The 18,072-nt window shown below is 36.3% G+C and overlaps 1 protein-coding gene across 1 annotated transcript; it reads right to left on the bottom strand.

Moving 5' to 3' along the window:
* Positions 1-3,913: 3,913 nt before the first annotated feature.
* LOC110113555 (chitinase-like protein 1) lies at positions 3,914-16,785 on the bottom strand. The gene is made up of 3 exons (XM_020846194.2): positions 16,330-16,785; positions 4,727-4,880; positions 3,914-4,640 (listed from the first exon to the last, which is right to left on the bottom strand). Exons 1-3 carry the CDS (start codon positions 16,709-16,711, stop codon positions 4,235-4,237), a joined length of 942 nt encoding a protein of 313 aa, XP_020701853.1. The 5' UTR covers positions 16,712-16,785; the 3' UTR covers positions 3,914-4,234.
* Positions 16,786-18,072: the final 1,287 nt, after the last annotated feature.

The raw sequence follows: 18,072 nt of genomic DNA, 5'->3' as shown, positions 1-18,072 counted from the left end.
GAAGTTTATATTCATCTAACATTGATCTTGCTAATTCTACCAAAGTATGATTCTTTCTTTCAACTACACCATTTTATTGAGGAGTCCTAGCAGCTAAAAATTTATGTCTAATTCCATTTTTATCACAATAATTTTCAAATGATTTATTTTCAAATTCGCCACCATGATCTTTTTGAATTCTATGAATAAAATAACCTTGTTCTCTTTGAATATACTTAGCTAATTTTCTAAAATTATCAAATGCATTATTTTTATTAGTAAAAAATAATACCCAAGTATATCTAGAAGAATCATCTACAATAACAAATCCATAGTTTTTACCACATAAACTAGTTGTATTAATTGGCCCAAATAAGTCCATGAGTAATAATTCTAAAGGTCTACTTGCAGAAACTATATTTTTACTCTTGAATGAACTTTTCAAATGTTTACCATGAATGCATACATCACATATAGAATCAAAAATAAAAATTTATTTTTGGAAAACCAATTACTATATCAAGTTTAGAAACTTTATTTAAAGTGTGGATATTTGCATGACATAGCTTTCTATGCCATAACCAAGCATCATCATTTGTAGATTTCATGCAAAGTAAATTTAAATTAACATCATTTGTATTATCTAAATCAATCAAATAAATATTTTTATGTCTATTTCCTATAAGCAAAATTTTTCATTATTTGTAATAATGCAATGTGAAGCATAAAATGAAACATTTAAACCTTTATCGCATAATTGACTAATTGATATTAAATTATGTTTTAAACCAAAAACAAATAAGACTTTTTCTAAAGTAATAGAAGTAATTGAGTTCTTACATATGGATCCAATGCCAATAATCTTTCCCTTTGCATTATCTCCATATGTGACATATCCTCCATCACTTGGAAGTGAACCCTTAGGAAAACCTTGTGCCATAGTTTATAAGCGGATCTACTCTAGGATGTTAAGCCAAAATAAAAAGTGCCAAGGCTCTGATGCCAATTGTTGGATGACTATGACACACCAAGAGGGGGGGGGTGAGTTGGGGTTTTTAAAAATTTTTATTAAAAGAAGAAAATTAAAATGATTTTAAAGCAATTATGAAAAGAGTAAGTAGTCACGCAAAATTTCTAATGAAAAAGACAAAGAAAAATAAATGCAAGAAAGGAAAATAAGAGGCGAGATATTTTTACGTGGTTAAATCTATATCCTCAATACTTCATTCAGAAAAAGGTAGTTCAGTTTTAATGTCGTTTATAAAATGAGAAGGTGCATAATATCCTTTTTGAATTAACATCCACATGCAAAACTCTATTGATTGTAAGAAAGTAGACACGTGAATTTTTCAAGAATTAAAAGGAATGTTATCAAATAATTGTGGTGGTATGATTGAATATCATTCCGCAGTATTACAACCAAAGTTAGCCATGGTCTTTCTTCAAAAGTTTTCTAAAATTAAGTTTTGATTCCCGCTTTAATATCACTTGAAAGTTCGTGAAGGTTGTTTAACATCAAAGAACTAGCCTGAGACTAATAAAGCGGAGGGTGAATTAGTAATTTAAATTTTTCTTTAACAAAAATAAAATCTTTTTATAATTTTTTTAATATCTAAAAACATACAATTTTATCACTTGATGCGGAAGTAATCAATCTTAATTATCAAAAGTGCCCTAACTAATATTTTTTTTAGTTAAATGATCATCTAGTATGATATAAATCATACAATATGATTAGTTCAAGAAACTCATCTTCTTCTAACTCATTAAGTCACCATATTCTGTGTGTGTGTGTGTGTGGTGTGTGTGTGTGTGTGCACGTGCGTGCGCACAAGGCTACCTAGCTTTAGGATCCACCAAAATGCATCATTTACTCATGAATAGGCCTGCAAATGAACCGAGCGTTCGACGAGCTACTCGTGAATCGGCTCGATAAGGGCTCGTTTATGTTCGTTTGATAAGATAAATGAACATGCTTGAATAATTTTGACAATACTCGATAGCTAAATAAACAAGCTTGAACACCCCGACGTTCAGCTTGTGTATGTTCACGAACAAGATGGTTTAGAGCTCGTGAACATGCTCGTTAAGAAATTCGATTATGACTTATTTAATTAAAACTAAATATTATATTTTAATTAATTTTTAACTCATTTTGAAATATTTATATAATTTTAACTAATCTTAACTAACTTTATTTCACTAATTTTAAATATATATAACATAACTTAACTTATAAATACATTTTTTCATATATATATAATATATATATATTAGGGCTTCGATCGGGTTACTTAAAATAAGAATTGGGTTTTGCCAGCGGTTTTAACCGGTGCAAATAGCAGCGGTTATAACCGCTGCAAAATAGATAATTTTATTTTTAAATTTTCAGTTTTTGCAGCGGTTTTTAAAACCGCTGCGCGAAACCGCTGCGAAAGAGCGCGTTTTTTGGTAGTGTTGGGTCCAAATTTGCAACATCATGTTTAAATTGTAATGACCCTTTAGGTGGCCCACTTGATAATTATTTTGAAGTTTAGTTTTAACCTAGGCTTAGCCCTATGTATGGCTAGGTTTGAAATGGTTTCAGAATATGGGAGGGATTTAACCTCATTAAAAAAACGTGGTCAACACTAGTCAATTCCTTTGTTATGATTCCAACATGCTCGATGTTGATCTAAGAATTAGGGGTTCTTTAATCCATAATTACAATTAGAAGACCTAACAAACATTCAAATTTTACCCAATCATAAATATAGTGTTATGATAAAATTTGGAGATCATAAAAAATAATATATGAATTCATATATATTTTTTGCATCTTGCTTTTTCCTTGCTATTTAAAAATTATTTCAAAGGTGACAGGATTGATTACGAATTATTAAAAATTATTGATTAACTTAATAAAGCTCATTCTCAATTCTCATGAGAACAATATTTTCTCATTGCTTTATTACTTGAATGGCATGTTCAGTTCCATAACATCATTTTAACCAATAAGCTCCTAACTTTTCTTACTTTGACTCCAGAAAGAACTGGTATAATTTAATCGGTCTCCTTTTAAAATTTTAAAACTTCTAATTCTTATCTTAAGCTTTGAAATTTATAAGTGAATATTTGACAACTATTTTTATCGAAATTATTCTTAAGAGACTTGCCTCTCTTAAAATGTAATCAACCATAAAAATTTGCCTTAAAGAGGTACTTTTAACTCTAAATTAAAATAAATTTGATCTTATTTCTAAGATAGGAGAAAATCTCTAATAAACATGTACACGTTCTTCAAAATCATATTTTTATTTTTAAATACTTTTACAAAATATTATTTCTATCATTGAAGATAGTATGCTATTTCTGATTATATGTAATTATGAAAATGATAATTTTCAAAATACCTTAACTTTTATTTATGATGTAATTGTAAAATACATTGTTTATCATTCAAAATAATATGTTACTTTTCTTGTAATAATTTGAATACAAATACATGAAGTCCAAACTTCATTTATTTTTTCCCGCATCCACCGCCTCCTTTGAAGCAGTGAATCATAAGTTTAATGCACAAAAATAATTCAAATAAAACTTAGGTTATGATATCGTAATTTAAATTTTTTTAAAAAAGCCCCCCTTTTAATTAGTACATTTATTTTAAAATGACTATAATAAATAACTAATCAATGAACTTATATTAAACTCTTAAATAAATGCAGTGATTAAAAAAATCTATTTTTGATACCCAAAGTTTGTTCATTCAACCTTAGAACAATAGCAATAATTCTCCTAATTTCTATCAACTAAAATTATTCAATCCAACTATTAGTTACACTTCTTTTCTCAATTCCCCATTCCATCCAAAATAGCAGAGGTAGTAAAACGCATTAATGCAATGAAATTGAAGTCTGTTAGAACATTGGTGAGAACCATATATGCAATGCCGAAACACAAAACAACCACTTTATCATCAATTCAAACTTCAAACAATACAAGATTGCAACAGATTTTATCAACAAAAACTTAACCCTGGTTACATATTCGTAGGCATAACAAATAAGATACTTAAAAACGAAGTAACAATAATCAACCTTTTGTCCCAAATAGATCCCATAAACTCACAATATACAATATATTATGATCGGGCATAGCACTGCCATATATGATGATAACATCAAAACCACATATACGAAATAACAAAGTTTTAGAATAAGGGAATAAAAACACTGAATTTTAGAAAGAATTCATTCCTCAAACAGTGGCGGGCTTATGAAGAAGCAGGTTGGACAGTTGGGTTGAAGGGCTCCTGCTCAGCACAATCTAGATTTTCTCCTGAATTCTGCCTGCCAACGCCCAACAAGTCGAGGTAGTACTGGTAGTGAGATATGATGTTGTTCATGGAATCTACATCGCCCTGGCCGCAAACCTCATCTCCATAAAGAACGTTCATGGTGGCACCAAAGCCAGGCAGCCTTTTCGCCAGAGTGTCATTCTTTGTGGGTTTCCAATTCCCGACGAAGACATCATGAGCTGATGGCTGCTTCTTTTTAATGGGGTTCATCCACCTCCACATGGCAGCTTGGAAAGCCAAAGTAGCGTTCTGTTCCAAGTACTCAGGGTGGTTCAGAAGATCAACTTTTAGCCCATCACCAATGAGGCCATAGTTGTAGTTCCTGAAATGGTTTGAGAGAAATGATTCTCTTCATTGTTCATGAAGGAACCAGTCATTAAAAGAAAAGAAATAGTTTCAGTGGCATACCAGTAGACGGGAAGAGCACCTCGGCCATGATATTCAACTCCAGCTGTGCAAGGATAAAGATAGTCTTCCTTGCAGTAGGATTGGCTTGGGCTCAACTCATGGTTATAGCAAAGTCCCCATGCAAGTGGACCACCCGTTGCCACTCCATAACCGCCTGCAAAAGAAGTAGTCCAAATTAGAACGAAGAAATTCATATATTTTTTCATGGTTTAATAACTGGATTTCAATGGATGATGTCTCTCAAACAAAGTCAGGATTGCACGGGCCGAGCTTAAGAGAGCTTAATCTGTGTTCATATTCGACTCGTTCAATTTTGAGTTCATTCAAATTTGATGTCTTTTAGTATGCCTGAGAACACTCTCGATAGGCTTTTGTTCAATTGATTAAACTTGCAGGCCGTCCGTTCGTCCAATTTGATAGGCTTGAGTTAGTTGAATAAAATCTTAGCCATCGGATAATAATGTAACAGATTTGATTAAGATATAATAAATATAGATTTTATATAATTTAAAGATATATTAAGAACTATTTTGCCAATTCAAGCAATCAATGAACTGAACTCGAGACGGAATAAGGTTTTGCTTGTAATTGCCTGCTAAGAAAATAAACTTAAAATTTGTATTCAAGTGCGTCTCCCTTCTTTAACGAGCAAACTAAACAGGAGCTAATTGCAAAGAATGAAATTTTTTGGTGGTCCTAGTGCAAAACAATTTCCAGTGTTTGGAAAAAAAGAGGATCCATGAAAAACATAAAACCGAATATTAACAAGTGAATGGAATTGAAAAGAAAAACAAACTATGAATTGCACTCTCACAGGCAACATCCTTCCGCCATGAGAGTTGAATGAAGATAAACAAAAGCCCCTCAAGGCTGCTGATTGATAATATACCACTAAAACTGGAAAGTAATTAGAATACCTATGGATGAAAAAAGTTTTTGCAAGGATCCCATACTGAAAAATACATGACAGCAATGCTGATCAGTTCCCATCTAGTTAGCACAAGACTGGCAAAAAAAAAAAACCTTTGCCAGTTACCAAAAAAGAAAAACCAACAATAACAACAACAACAACATCAAGCCTTTGTCCCATTACGTGGGGTAGGTTACATGAATCCTCTTTCTCCATTGTGTCATGTTAAAAATCAAATTCTCATTTAAATCTAATAAAAAAAGATCTTTTCTAATATTTTCTAACCAAGTCTTTTGAGGTCTACCTCTACCGTTCTTAATATAAAGTCAAATCGAATACATCTACTTTCCTAACCGGGGTCATCGGAAGGCCGTCGTTTTAAGTGACCAAACCATCTAAGGCGACTCTCTCTAATCTTATCCTCCACTAGAGCTACTCCAACCTTTTCACGTATATGCTCATTTCGTATCCTATCTCTAAGGGTAAATCTACTCATCCACCTTAGCATCCTCATCTCTGCAATACTTAACTTAGTATTATGCTTCTGTTTTAATGGCCAACATTCTATACCATAAAGCATTACAGGTCTCACGATCATCTTATAGAATTTTCCTTAAGTTTGAGAGGGAATTTTCTATCACACAACAAGCTTGATGCATTTCTCAACTTCGACCATCCAACTTGAATTCTACTAATAATATCCCATCTATTTCATCATAACTCTGAACAATAAATCCAAGATATCTAAAACGTTTACTATTATTAATGACTTGATCGCCCAAAGTCACAAGCCCCCCCACTATGTATATTACTATTAAATTTACACTCTATATATTCAGTTTTAGTCTACTCAAGATATAACCTTTTGACTCAAAGGTTGACCTCCATAATTCAACTATACCTTCCACTCCCTCTCTAGTCTTATCAACAAGAAGAATATCATCATCAAAGAGCATTCACCTAGGTACATCCTCTTGCAAATATCTTGTGAGAACATCCATGACTAAAGCAAAAAGATATGGGCTTAAGGCTGACACTTGATGTAATCCAACCGAAATAGGAAAATAATTGGTCAAACGACCTTGTGTTTGAGCACAAGTAATTGCACCTGCATACTTATCTTTTATTATTTGAATACAAACATTATTAACTTCCTTTTTTTTTTAAACTCTCTATAGCACTTCACTTGGAACTTTATCATAAGCTTTCTCTAAATTAATAAATATCATATGTAGACCCTCCTTATTCTCTCTAATTTCTCCATTAAACCTCTCAATAAGTATATGATAGTAGACCTACCTGGCATGAATCCAAACTGATTTTGAGAAACATTATTATCACGCCGCAACCTACGCTCTATAACTCGCTCCCAAAGTTTTAAAGTATGACACATTAACTTAATTCCTCTATAATTCGCACAATCTTGTGCATTACCTTTATTCTTAAAAAGAAGGATCAACACACTCATTCTCCACTCATTTGTCATCTTTTTGGTCTTCAAAATAGTATTAAAAAATTTAGTTAGCCAAGAATTTTCTTCATTTAAGTATTTCCACACCTCTATTGGAATATCATCAGGTCCAATAGCTTTCCCATACTTCATTTTCTTTAAAACCTCTCTAACTTTAGTTTTACTAATATGCAGATAAAAACAAAAATCTTTAGTTTTATTTAGGGTGTTATGATCACTAAAGTCAATCGTATTCTCACAATCTTCATTAAAAAGTTTAATTAAATTATTTCATAATTTAATTATATTAAGAGATAATATGCAATATCCTGTTCAAAAGTATAGAGTTTAAATTCTTAGAATTATGAGATTTAAGGTAAGACTATCATAATTATTATGTTAATTTAATAGTCTACTATTTATTATGTCATCCGATTTAACCCTGGTCCCCTTCTTCTTTCGCTTTATTGTCCAATCCAATTTTCACAACCTTGATTATATTAGTATGATGCTGGACTTTTTGCCATTTAGACCTTTTTAGCCTCAAAGCTTAACACGAATACAATATATGTAGCAAAAGGGAGGTTGGAGGAGATAGAATACATTATAACTTAAACTGCAGAAACCTTGTGTTTTCTTTTTGTGCCGTTTTTCTTTTCTCTGCATGTCTCATTCTACACACTGATCACCACATCAGCACCTCTCTCTAATTGTTGCATCTTTGGCCATGCAATTCAATTACCCTATGTAATATACCATGTGTCGTCCTCATTTATTCTCTCATTGTAATTCACAACAAGATAACTGTCTGAAGAAACTTTCCACCCACTCTGTCAATCTCTTAGCAAAACAAAATTTGGGGATTTTCGACTAAACTTAAAATTTGATTTCACAATGATCCAAGATAAAAAGTAGGTTGAACATAAATCTATTCCAATTCCATTTTAATTAAAAATTTGCATATTATATTCAAATTGGTTTTGACCTGATTGACTAATATGCCAACTTTTTGACCAGATGTCTCCCAAGTGACAAATTAGGATAGGATAAGTGTTGATAGCCCCCAAATCTTGCACTATTTCTTAGAGATTAGCAAAATCCATAGGGAAGAAAATCTTCATTTTAACTCACGTCAGAAGCATCACATTAACTATTAATTTCTATTCCATTTTTATATTTTCTTTTATTTATTCATCATTTTATTTATTATTTTTTGTTTTAAAGAGAAGTGTGCAACCTCTTTTATGTAAAAAGAAGCTAATTTTTCAAAAAACAAGGGGCCTTTAGGTGTGATGATTAAAAATTCATTAACAAAATCCAAAGTTAAGCATATTTGTACGAGAGCAATTTTGAGATAGGTGGTCTCCTAGGAAGTTACACCAACGGGATAAAATCGTGAGGCCAGACAATACCTCGATAATTAAAAATTTGGGCTTTTACACTAACAATGTGAATTGAAAATATTGCATGTTATTACCTACGTTAAGGTAACTTAATTTGGTTGGCTTAATTTTAGCCTTTATTTTAGTCAAGGTAAATTCACACATTATCTTGAGAAAGTTACGATGGGATGCATAATATCATCCTGTTATTTGGAGTATTAACAGATTGGGTTGCTTTGAACTAATGTTGGGTTTCGTATCCAGTGGCGGTTTAATATTGCTTTTTGTTTAGCATGAGACTTCTTAGTTGCTTTATGGGGTTAATATAACAGATGTTGTAGTAAGTATTATGCAGGTTATTGTAGCAATTATATTTATGGTATTTTGCAACTTCTTATATATTTTTCTCTCATGTTGATGGCGTATAGTGCTGGTTCTGCTAAATTGGAGATTTAAAATTAAATTTGGAATATCTACTTGATGAGATTAATACGAACTTAAATGGAGAGTACATGCGACAACCTCATATGCTAGTCTAGGTTATACAGAGTCTATAAATGGTAATCCAATGTATGCAATTCGGAACTTTTGACTTGAAATACATTTCCATTTACAATTTTCAATTTTGTAGGTACAAGTTGGATGCGTGATTCCTTTGAGTGTGCTAGAAGCGTGGCAACATAATTCTAGAGAAAAGTCATCTTGTTCATGAGAGGAAAACATGAATATCATTGACTTCTAGCATGATTCCTATATATAATACACAATAAAAATTGAGTGACAATATCATTCAACGAGAGTTAAATGAAGATAATACAAATAAGCAGATTTTTTCTACAATTATGTGATTAAAAGCAATTAATAAAATTCTCTCAATAATTTTACTATACCTTTAGTTTAGCATGCATAATAATTATACTATACTACTAAATGAAACAAAAAAAATAAATAAATCTATTCTTCAAAACAATTGTGCAATTACTTTAATTGACATTTACCTTGTTGAAACAATGACCCAACGAATCAGTCCCATTGCTTGGTGTTTGTCATGATCATGATTTACACGTATAGAATAGGTTTAAAAATAATATTCAGAATAGGAAAGAAAAAAATCAAAATATTTTAGAAAAGATTTTTTAGTCTTTTTAAATTTAAATGGTCACTAAATAAAAGATTTAGTTTGCCGCACAAAATTTTCAAATTCAATAGTTTAAAAACCTTAAAGTAACCTATGAATGAGTTAATTTTCAAGGAAGCAAAACAATCTAAGCCAAACATTGAAGCTTCTAAAAACGTTACAGGTGGGGCTTTTTCCATATGATTAAAATGCATTACAACCTGACCATCACAATCATCATGCACAATCTAGTCAGAATATACACAATAAATAAACTACAATTTTCAAGTGATTTGGAACATTGCCATCTCTTTGAAAAATTGAAGGCAATACATGGACTGTCATTGGCATAATCTACAAATTAAATAAACTTCTCTAAGTGTCCATTGAGGCATCACAAGGTAACCTTAAAAAATAGTTCAGTAACAAGATATTGCCATTGAAATTTAGAATAAAATGGATCATATGACTCAAACAATCATAAGCAAATTACTAAAAAATGGCCACTAAACTATACATTTTAATTAGGTTAAACAAAAACATTAGATATCTTTACTTTCAATAGACCTCTCTCTTAGGAGTAATTATTCTGTCCGGACACCGAATGCATCCAGAGACCAATAACAAAACTCCACGTCACTAAAGTGCTCGGTACCGTGCTTGGTACAGCACTTGGTACCGTGCTTGGTACACTCGGTATGCTCGATATTTTCACCGGATGTAATAATTTTTCCTCTCTTAGGGTCTATTTGGGAAAGTAGGATTTAGTAAATCTCCTAAGTCCGAATTTAGTAAATCTATTGACGTTAAATCTTGGTAAATCTTATTAGACTGTTTGACAATATAACTAAAAATTTAAGGTTGTTAGTTCATTAAAAGCTCAAATATAATTTGCATTTTAATATAAATTATTTATTAACTTCAACTTTAATTACCATCAATAAATTATAATTAAAAATAATATAATTCAAAGTTAGCCTAAATATCAAATCATATAATTAATGATTTAATTACTAATTATCTACTTATTTATTTAGATGTTATTTAAATAAGTATTTAATAACTAGTTAAAATAATAATTATAAAATTGATTATTTAATTATTATTAAAAATAATTAATTATTTAATTATTACTTACATAACCAATTATTTTATTTATATAATTTTTAATGATGCATCATCAAAAATAAATTTTATGATCGTGCATGATCTCGAGGCAAATTGTGATTCAAAACTTCTGATATTAATTAGGGACCATTCGAACTCCGATTTCAGCAAACTTATTGCCGAATTGAACATCTTGAAAAGGCGAGCTGAATGACACGAAATTCAATCCACAGCCTAAATGGGTTCAAATCACGGACCCGAAGCATATTTGGAAGGTTCAAATCATAAATTGGATGATCAAATGTGGCATGCTTCTAGTCAAATCGAGCGACTTGACGAAACGAATCCAACGAGCTCAAGATCGCTGAATTATGACATCTTTAAGGCACTCAAATACTCGATAAATTGTCCATAATCAACGAAATTAATATCAACGGTCCACTCGAACCACTCCGAACGTGTTCTTGATCTTTTTCATATTTACTGGACATTTCACTCCCAGAAAACTAAAAATAGACCCTCCATTCTTCATAATAGGTGAAGGAAGGGAATGAAGAGAAAGAAGGAACAAAAATATGAGATCTCTCTTGCCACCAAGCTCCTCCTCGACCACCGACCATCGTCAAACTTTGTTTAAACTTTCGTCTTGTCACCAATTGTTGCCGAACTTACGCCAGGCCACCACTTGTCGTTAGATTTTCTCCCGGCTATCGACCGTCACCAATCTACGGTCTTTCCGACCTCCGACACCCCCCGACTATGGTCCTTCCAACTATCGTCGCCCGACTATGGTCTTTTTGATCATCGTCACTCCACTACGGTCTCCCCGACCACCATCGCCCGACTATGGTCCTTCCGACCACGATCACCCGACTATGGTCTCCCCGACCTTCGTTGCCCGTCTAGTATGGTCTCTAATCGTCGTCTCCAAAATATGGTTGTTCCAATCACCATCACCCGACTACAATCTTTCTGACCTCCGTCGCCTGACTACGGTCTTTCCAACTACCATCTTTCCGACTACCGTCGTCTGACTATAATTTTTCCAACATCTGCCACATGACGACTACGATCCTATCAACAACTGCCCCCCAACTATAGTACATTCAACCACCATCACCGACTACAGTCTTTCTGTCCTCCGTCGCCTGCCGACTACGGTCCTTCTGACCACTATCACCAACTACAGTCTTTCTGACCTCCATCGCTTGCCGATTATGATCCTTCCGACTGCCATCATCCGACTACAGTCCTTCCAATCCATTATCGCCAATTACGATCTTTCCGACCACCGTCACCAGACTACGATCCTTCCGACAACTGTCACCCTACAATGGTCTCCCTGACCTACGTTGCTCTAAAAAAGTTCTTTCTAATAGTCATCTCTAAAATATGATCTTTCCGACCACCGTCGCCCTATTACGGCCTTTCGTTTCTGTCCGACTATCGTCACCCGACTACAATCTTTCCAACTTCCTTGACCCGCCGACTATGATCCTTCCCACCATCATTATTCGACTACGGTCCTTCCAACCACCACCGCCCGACTACGACCTTTACGACCTCCATCGTCCGCCAACTATGGTCCTTCCGACCACTGTCGTTCGTCTACGATCTATCCAAAAAACGGTCTTTCCGACCCCCGTTGCTCGTCGACTACGATCCTTCTGACCACTGTCACTTGACTATGGTCTTTTTACGTCCATCGCCCACCAACTACGGTCCTTCCGACCACCATCGTCCAACTACGATCTTTTTGACCTCTATCGCCCACTAACTACGGTCCTTCGAACCACCATCATTGGATGGCAAACTTTCTGACCTCCGTCGTCCGCCAACTATGGCCCACTGTCACCCAACTACAGTCTTTCTGACCTCCGAATTATAATCCTTCCGACCACTGTCATCCGACTAGGATCCTTCCGATCACCGTCACCCGACTACGATCTTTTCGACCTCCATTGTCTGCCAACTCTGTCTTTCCGACAACCGTCACCAAATTATGGTCTTTATGACCTCCATCGCCCGTTATCTATGGTCCTTCTGACCACCGTCGCTCAACTACGGTCTTTCTGACCTCCATCGCCCACCGACTATAGCCTTTTTGACCGTCGTGACCCGCAAACTACAGTCCTTCCGACCATCGTTACCCAACTATGATCTGTTCGACCTCCATCGCCTACCAACTACGGTCCTTCCAGCAACCGTCGCTCAACTACAGTCTTTCCGACCTCCATCGCCCAATTACAGTCATTCCGACCACCATCGCCCGACTATGATCCTTTCAACTTACATCGCTTGCCGACTATGGTCCTGCTGACCAAATGAAAATGTCAACACCGCTTCTTCCAATTCCCACCATGTAATGCACTCTATATGATGTATATTTGTTACATCAAGCCAATGCCTTTTGCCCATGGAAAGGCCGCATTTATAATCGATTGCAAACACTAGTGGATACATTCAAACTAAGCTAGGTCCCATGGTTTTCCCCATTTCTCGGGATTTCCATGCAAAAATTTTGGTCTCTTATGAATATTACACCCCTTTCTTTCTTCTGATTGTGTGCTAGATCTTCGTACAAAGCTAAGACGTTAAACTTTATATTTCTCTATTGCCATGAATATTCCAAGACATAACAATTAAAATTTTATTTTAATGAGTTATTAATACTAATTATACTATTAATTATTAAATATATTTTGTTATAATTAAATGTTATTTATATTTCCTATTATGTGCTTCTTTCTTGCTATTTTGACTTCGCCAATTTCGCGGGTTCTTTTGTTGTTTGACTTCATCTGCTTCGCATGAGAAAGAGTTTTGAACGAGTCGCATTCTTCGCCTCCTCCAACGACCTTTCATTCCATTAGGATCATTGCTTTGGCTTCGCGTGCTTCAGAGGAAGTACAATTTTAAAAAGAGTTGATAGAAGCTTCTCGGCGCACTTCAACGACATTGCTCCTATAAGAAGTCAGGTTGAGATTTCGCTATTTTATCCTCTTCCGCTCACTTCTTCGTTCAAGTCTCCTTAATCTGCCAAAACCCAGGATTTAGTAAATTCAAGATTTACGCCAAAACTGGGGTAATGGCAGATTTATCTCACCGTGAAATTTACGGGATTCTTATATCTCGTTTGGCAGGATTTATGCTAAATGATAAATCCTACATAAACCTCGTTGTCAAATAGCCGCTTAGAGTAAGCAGCCCAAAGATATCAGACATGGGCATTTCTAGGGAAGAATGAATTATCAGATCTGATACATCTTCAAAAAATTATCTTGACCAAGCACGAATCTCGATGCAAAATCAAGTTGGAAACTTCCAAAATTAAAATTGGGACCATCCGAACTCCGATTTCAACAAACTTATACTCAAATTGAAAGTCTCAGAAATACGAACCCAATGACACCAAATTTGACTCAATCCTAGCACAAATGGATCCAAATCAAGGGTTCGAAGCGCTATTGGAGGGATCGAACCACAATTTGGTTTACCAAACAGTTTCCAAAAATAACGTGCTTATAGTCAAATCAAGCGGCTCGATGAGACAACTCCAACGAGCACAAGATTGTAGAATTCTAACATCATTAAGACATTAAAATTTCCATCAAACAGTTCATGATCAAGGGATTCAATATCGGCGGTCCATCCAAGCCACTCCCCATATGCCCTTGATCTCCCACCTATTTACAAGCCATGTCACTCTAAGAAATCTATAAATAAACCCCCTCCTGCCTCTTTAAAGCGGGATCCAAGCAAGAGACCAAGAGAGAAATCAGAGATCGCTCTTGCCTCCTCGCTCCTCCTCCACCACTGCCCAGACTTCTGCCGAACCATCAGCTGAGGCCCGAACTTCTACCTGATCACCACCTGAGTTCCGGACTTCTGCCAGACCACCACCTAACGCCCGGAGTTCTGTCGGACCACCACCTAAGGCTCAGACTTCTGCCAGACCACCACCTAAGGCCCGGACTTCTATCGAACCACCACTTAAGTCCCGAACTTCTGCCGTACCACCATCTGAGGCCTGAGCTTCTGCCGGATCACCACCTGAAGCCCGTATTTCTGTCGAACCACCACCTAACGCCCGAACTTCTGTCGAACCACCATCTGAGGCCATGACTTATGTCGGACCACCCCATGATGCTCGGAGTTCTGTCGGACCACCACCTAAAGCCCGAACTTCTATCAAACCACCACCTGATGCCTGGAATTCTGCTGAACCACCACCTAAGACCCGAACTTCTACCGGACCACCACCTGACTCCCGGAGTTCTGCCGGACCACCATCTAAGGTCGGACTTCTGTCGGATCACCACCTGAGGCCCAGACTTCTGCAAAACCACCATCTGACGCTTGGAGTTCTGTCGGACCACGATCTAAGGCTCGAACTTCTGTCGAACCACCACTTAAGGCCCAAACTTTTGTTGTACCACCGCTTGAGGCCCATACTTTGTCGAACCACCGCCTGAGACCTGGAGTTCTGTCAGATCACCACCTGGCACTCGGAGTTCTACCGGACCACCACCTGATGCCCAGAGTTCTATCGGAGTATTGTCTTACTACTATGATCTTTCTAACCCCAGTCTTCTACCAACTACAGCCTTTCTGAACCTGATCTCCTATCTGCTACGATCCTTCTGACCTCAATAGTCTACTACGGTCTTTCTGACCTCCATCACCAAACAACGATCTTTCTGATCCCGGTCTCCTGCCAACTACGGTCCTTCCGACCTCCGTCGCCTACTACGGTCCTTCCGACCTCCAACACCAAACAATGGTCTTTCTGACCGAGGTCTACTGTCAACTGCGATCTTTCGGAGCCCTGTCTCTTATCGACTATGGTCCTTTCGATCTCTTTGCTTACTACGATCCTTATGACCTCCATCGCTAAACAATAGTTTTTCTTACCTCGATCTCCAGCCTACTTCGATCTTTTCAACATCTATCCTATCGACTATGGTCCTGCCGACCAAACAAATATATCTATATTAATTATTGTAACTCCCACAATGTAATGCGCTCTATATGATGCACATTTGTGACATCAAGTCAAGGCCTTCTCCTAAGGAAGGGCCTCATTTGTAATTGACTGTAAATACTAATGGATTCATTTAAATTGGGCCATGCCCCATGATTTTTCCCCCTTTTCAGGAGTTTCTACGTAAGAACTCTGATGTCACTTATGAACGTCACACCCTCTCTCTTACTTATGTCAGTGTTAGATCTTCGTACAACGCTAAGACATTAAACTATAAATTTATCTACCATTGTGAATACTCCAGGACGCAACAAGATCCATCATAAGTTAATCTCTCCCTTAAACATAGCATCATCTCATTCATAATCTTATAAGAGTTCTGAACAATATTCTCCTAATGCAAGCCCACTAACTTTCAATGCTGTTTCTATGTTCAAGATCTAGATTAGTTCATTTCCCGTTTCCATGTTCAAGATCTTGATTAACTCATTTCTGTAACCACCGATTTACCATCAACAAATCACACCCTTTTTTCTGCGCCAGAAGTCTATTTCCCATTCTAGACACTAATCCGCAACCAAATCAGTCAAAATCATAGCAAAAACCCATATAACCGTAACAAAACAAGAAGAAGTGTTGAGAATCGATCTTACAGGAAGTCTTGCTGCCGACGTGGCCAAGGAATGCCGACACCTCTTTCATCCCCATCTTCTTCCCTCCGGTGGTGCCGAAGCCGAGGGGCTGGTAAGCGGTCGAGGCAGTGATGAAGGAGTGGTAATCCCAGAATCCGACGGCGTGCGCTACAGGAGAATTGCGCTTGGAGAAGAGATTTTCAAATTGGTAAACCTGGAAGAAGTCGGAGATTGTCTCGTTACAGCAGTATATCGAGTCCGTACACTCCCACCCCTTACTGCATGTCTTCAGCTTCGACTTCGCCTCCACCCCAGCGGCCGCCATTAGAAGCACAGCCAAAACTAGTATAGCTGCCATCGCCGCCAAATTCCCTGCCGGTCGAGAGAACATTCCCTTCGACATTGAATCCAATACCGACGACGATTTGTGTTGGAGAGGAGAGAGATAGTGGGTGGAGTGAAATAGAGCGTTACAGCCTTCCAGGTCGGGGAAAAAGAAGGTGAGCGATGATATGATTTGCTGCTCGCTATAAAACAGCGTTGTGCCATTAAACACGTCTCATCGCATAGCTAAAGTGTCGATTAGAGCTTTGAACGATTATAATCGTTTTATTTGATCTTTCGTATTTTAAGGTAGATAGAGGATTTGCTATTGTCGGTGGTGCTCAGTTTGTTCTAACGTTGCTGTTGAATGCTAAGGTAGTGACGGCGCGCATAAGAAGTTTCATACGGGAAATCATAGGCCGTTCAATTCCTAGTTGTTTGGACAGAAAGACGGTAGATGATGTATCCACGTTTACAAGATGCGGGGTAGGAGCGGTTGGAGAAGAAGCTTGTTCGTTTGCTTGTTTGGGTTGCAAGATGCGGAAAGCGGCCTGTCTCCCACCATGACGTTACTTGCCATCTCTGCCTGGTGCATTTATATTTTCAAGCTCAACCAATGGTAGTATTTTTCCTTTATTCTAAGAATACAAAAATTATTTAGTTGATTTTTGAAGAATAACTAATACTTAAATAATTTTAATTGTTCTTTTATTGCCGAAGGATTGCTCAAGAATTAGATAAATTTTTGCTAGAATTATTATGATGGGTTCTAGATAGAAAAATAAATCAGATCATCATCTCATTATATTAAAAACATTGTCTTTTAGTGATTATGAGGCTCGATTGGGCCTTGATCACTAATGTTATTAATTTATAGCTAAGCAATTTGCAAGGGAGTGTAGCGATAGCCCATTTGCATCAGTATCTCTTAACTATTTTACACATAAAATAGTGACTTGGCACATAAAGTCCACATAGTACTAAGTCTTTACATGCATAAAATTCATAAACATGAAAATACAAAAAAAAAATAATAATAATACCAGAAAATTATGTAAATCATTATGGCATGTTCAAGGCTTGAGCTTCATATGCTCTTGACCATAATTTGGTGATAGGAACACCTTTATGTGCTACATCATTTCTCTTGGAACCTAAAAAGCTATTCTTTAAAGAGTTATAGTTCAAGTAGCCATCTGCAAAGTCTAGCACTAGTTTCTCCAAATCCTCTTTGGTGAGCCAAGTGTACTAACCTAATGTAATATCAAAATCTACTCCAGGATCGTCCAGGACAATCTGGGATCGTCTTGAGACGATCAGTTGAGAATTTGCTCCAGAATTTGCCCAGATTTGCTCCAGGTGATTTTCTGTAAGCATCGTCCAGGCCGATCGAGGCTTCGGCCAGGCCGATTTGCACTGTTCAAAATATCGGCCTGAAAC

The sequence above is a fragment of the Dendrobium catenatum genome, unplaced genomic scaffold, assembly GCF_001605985.2.
Source record: "Dendrobium catenatum unplaced genomic scaffold, ASM160598v2 fragScaff_scaffold_1287, whole genome shotgun sequence".
NCBI lineage: Eukaryota > Viridiplantae > Streptophyta > Magnoliopsida > Asparagales > Orchidaceae > Dendrobium > Dendrobium catenatum.
Note: the sequence above shows the minus strand (reverse complement) of the source record. Positions and strands in the feature narration are given on the sequence as shown.

What these genes read in the sequence shown, in the direction of transcription:
- LOC110113555 (XM_020846194.2), bottom strand. Translation starts at nt 16,711, where the DNA reads ATGTCGAAGGGAATGTTCTCTCGACCGGCAGGGAATTTGGCGGCGATG. An exon ending in CGTCGGCAGCAAGACTTCCT is followed by an intron (nt 4,881 to 16,329) that starts GTAAGATCGATT and finishes CTTCTTTTGCAG; the next exon opens with GCGGTTATGGAGTGGCAACG. An exon ending in GGTGCTCTTCCCGTCTACTG is followed by an intron (nt 4,641 to 4,726) that starts GTATGCCACTGA and finishes AAACCATTTCAG; the next exon opens with GAACTACAACTATGGCCTCA.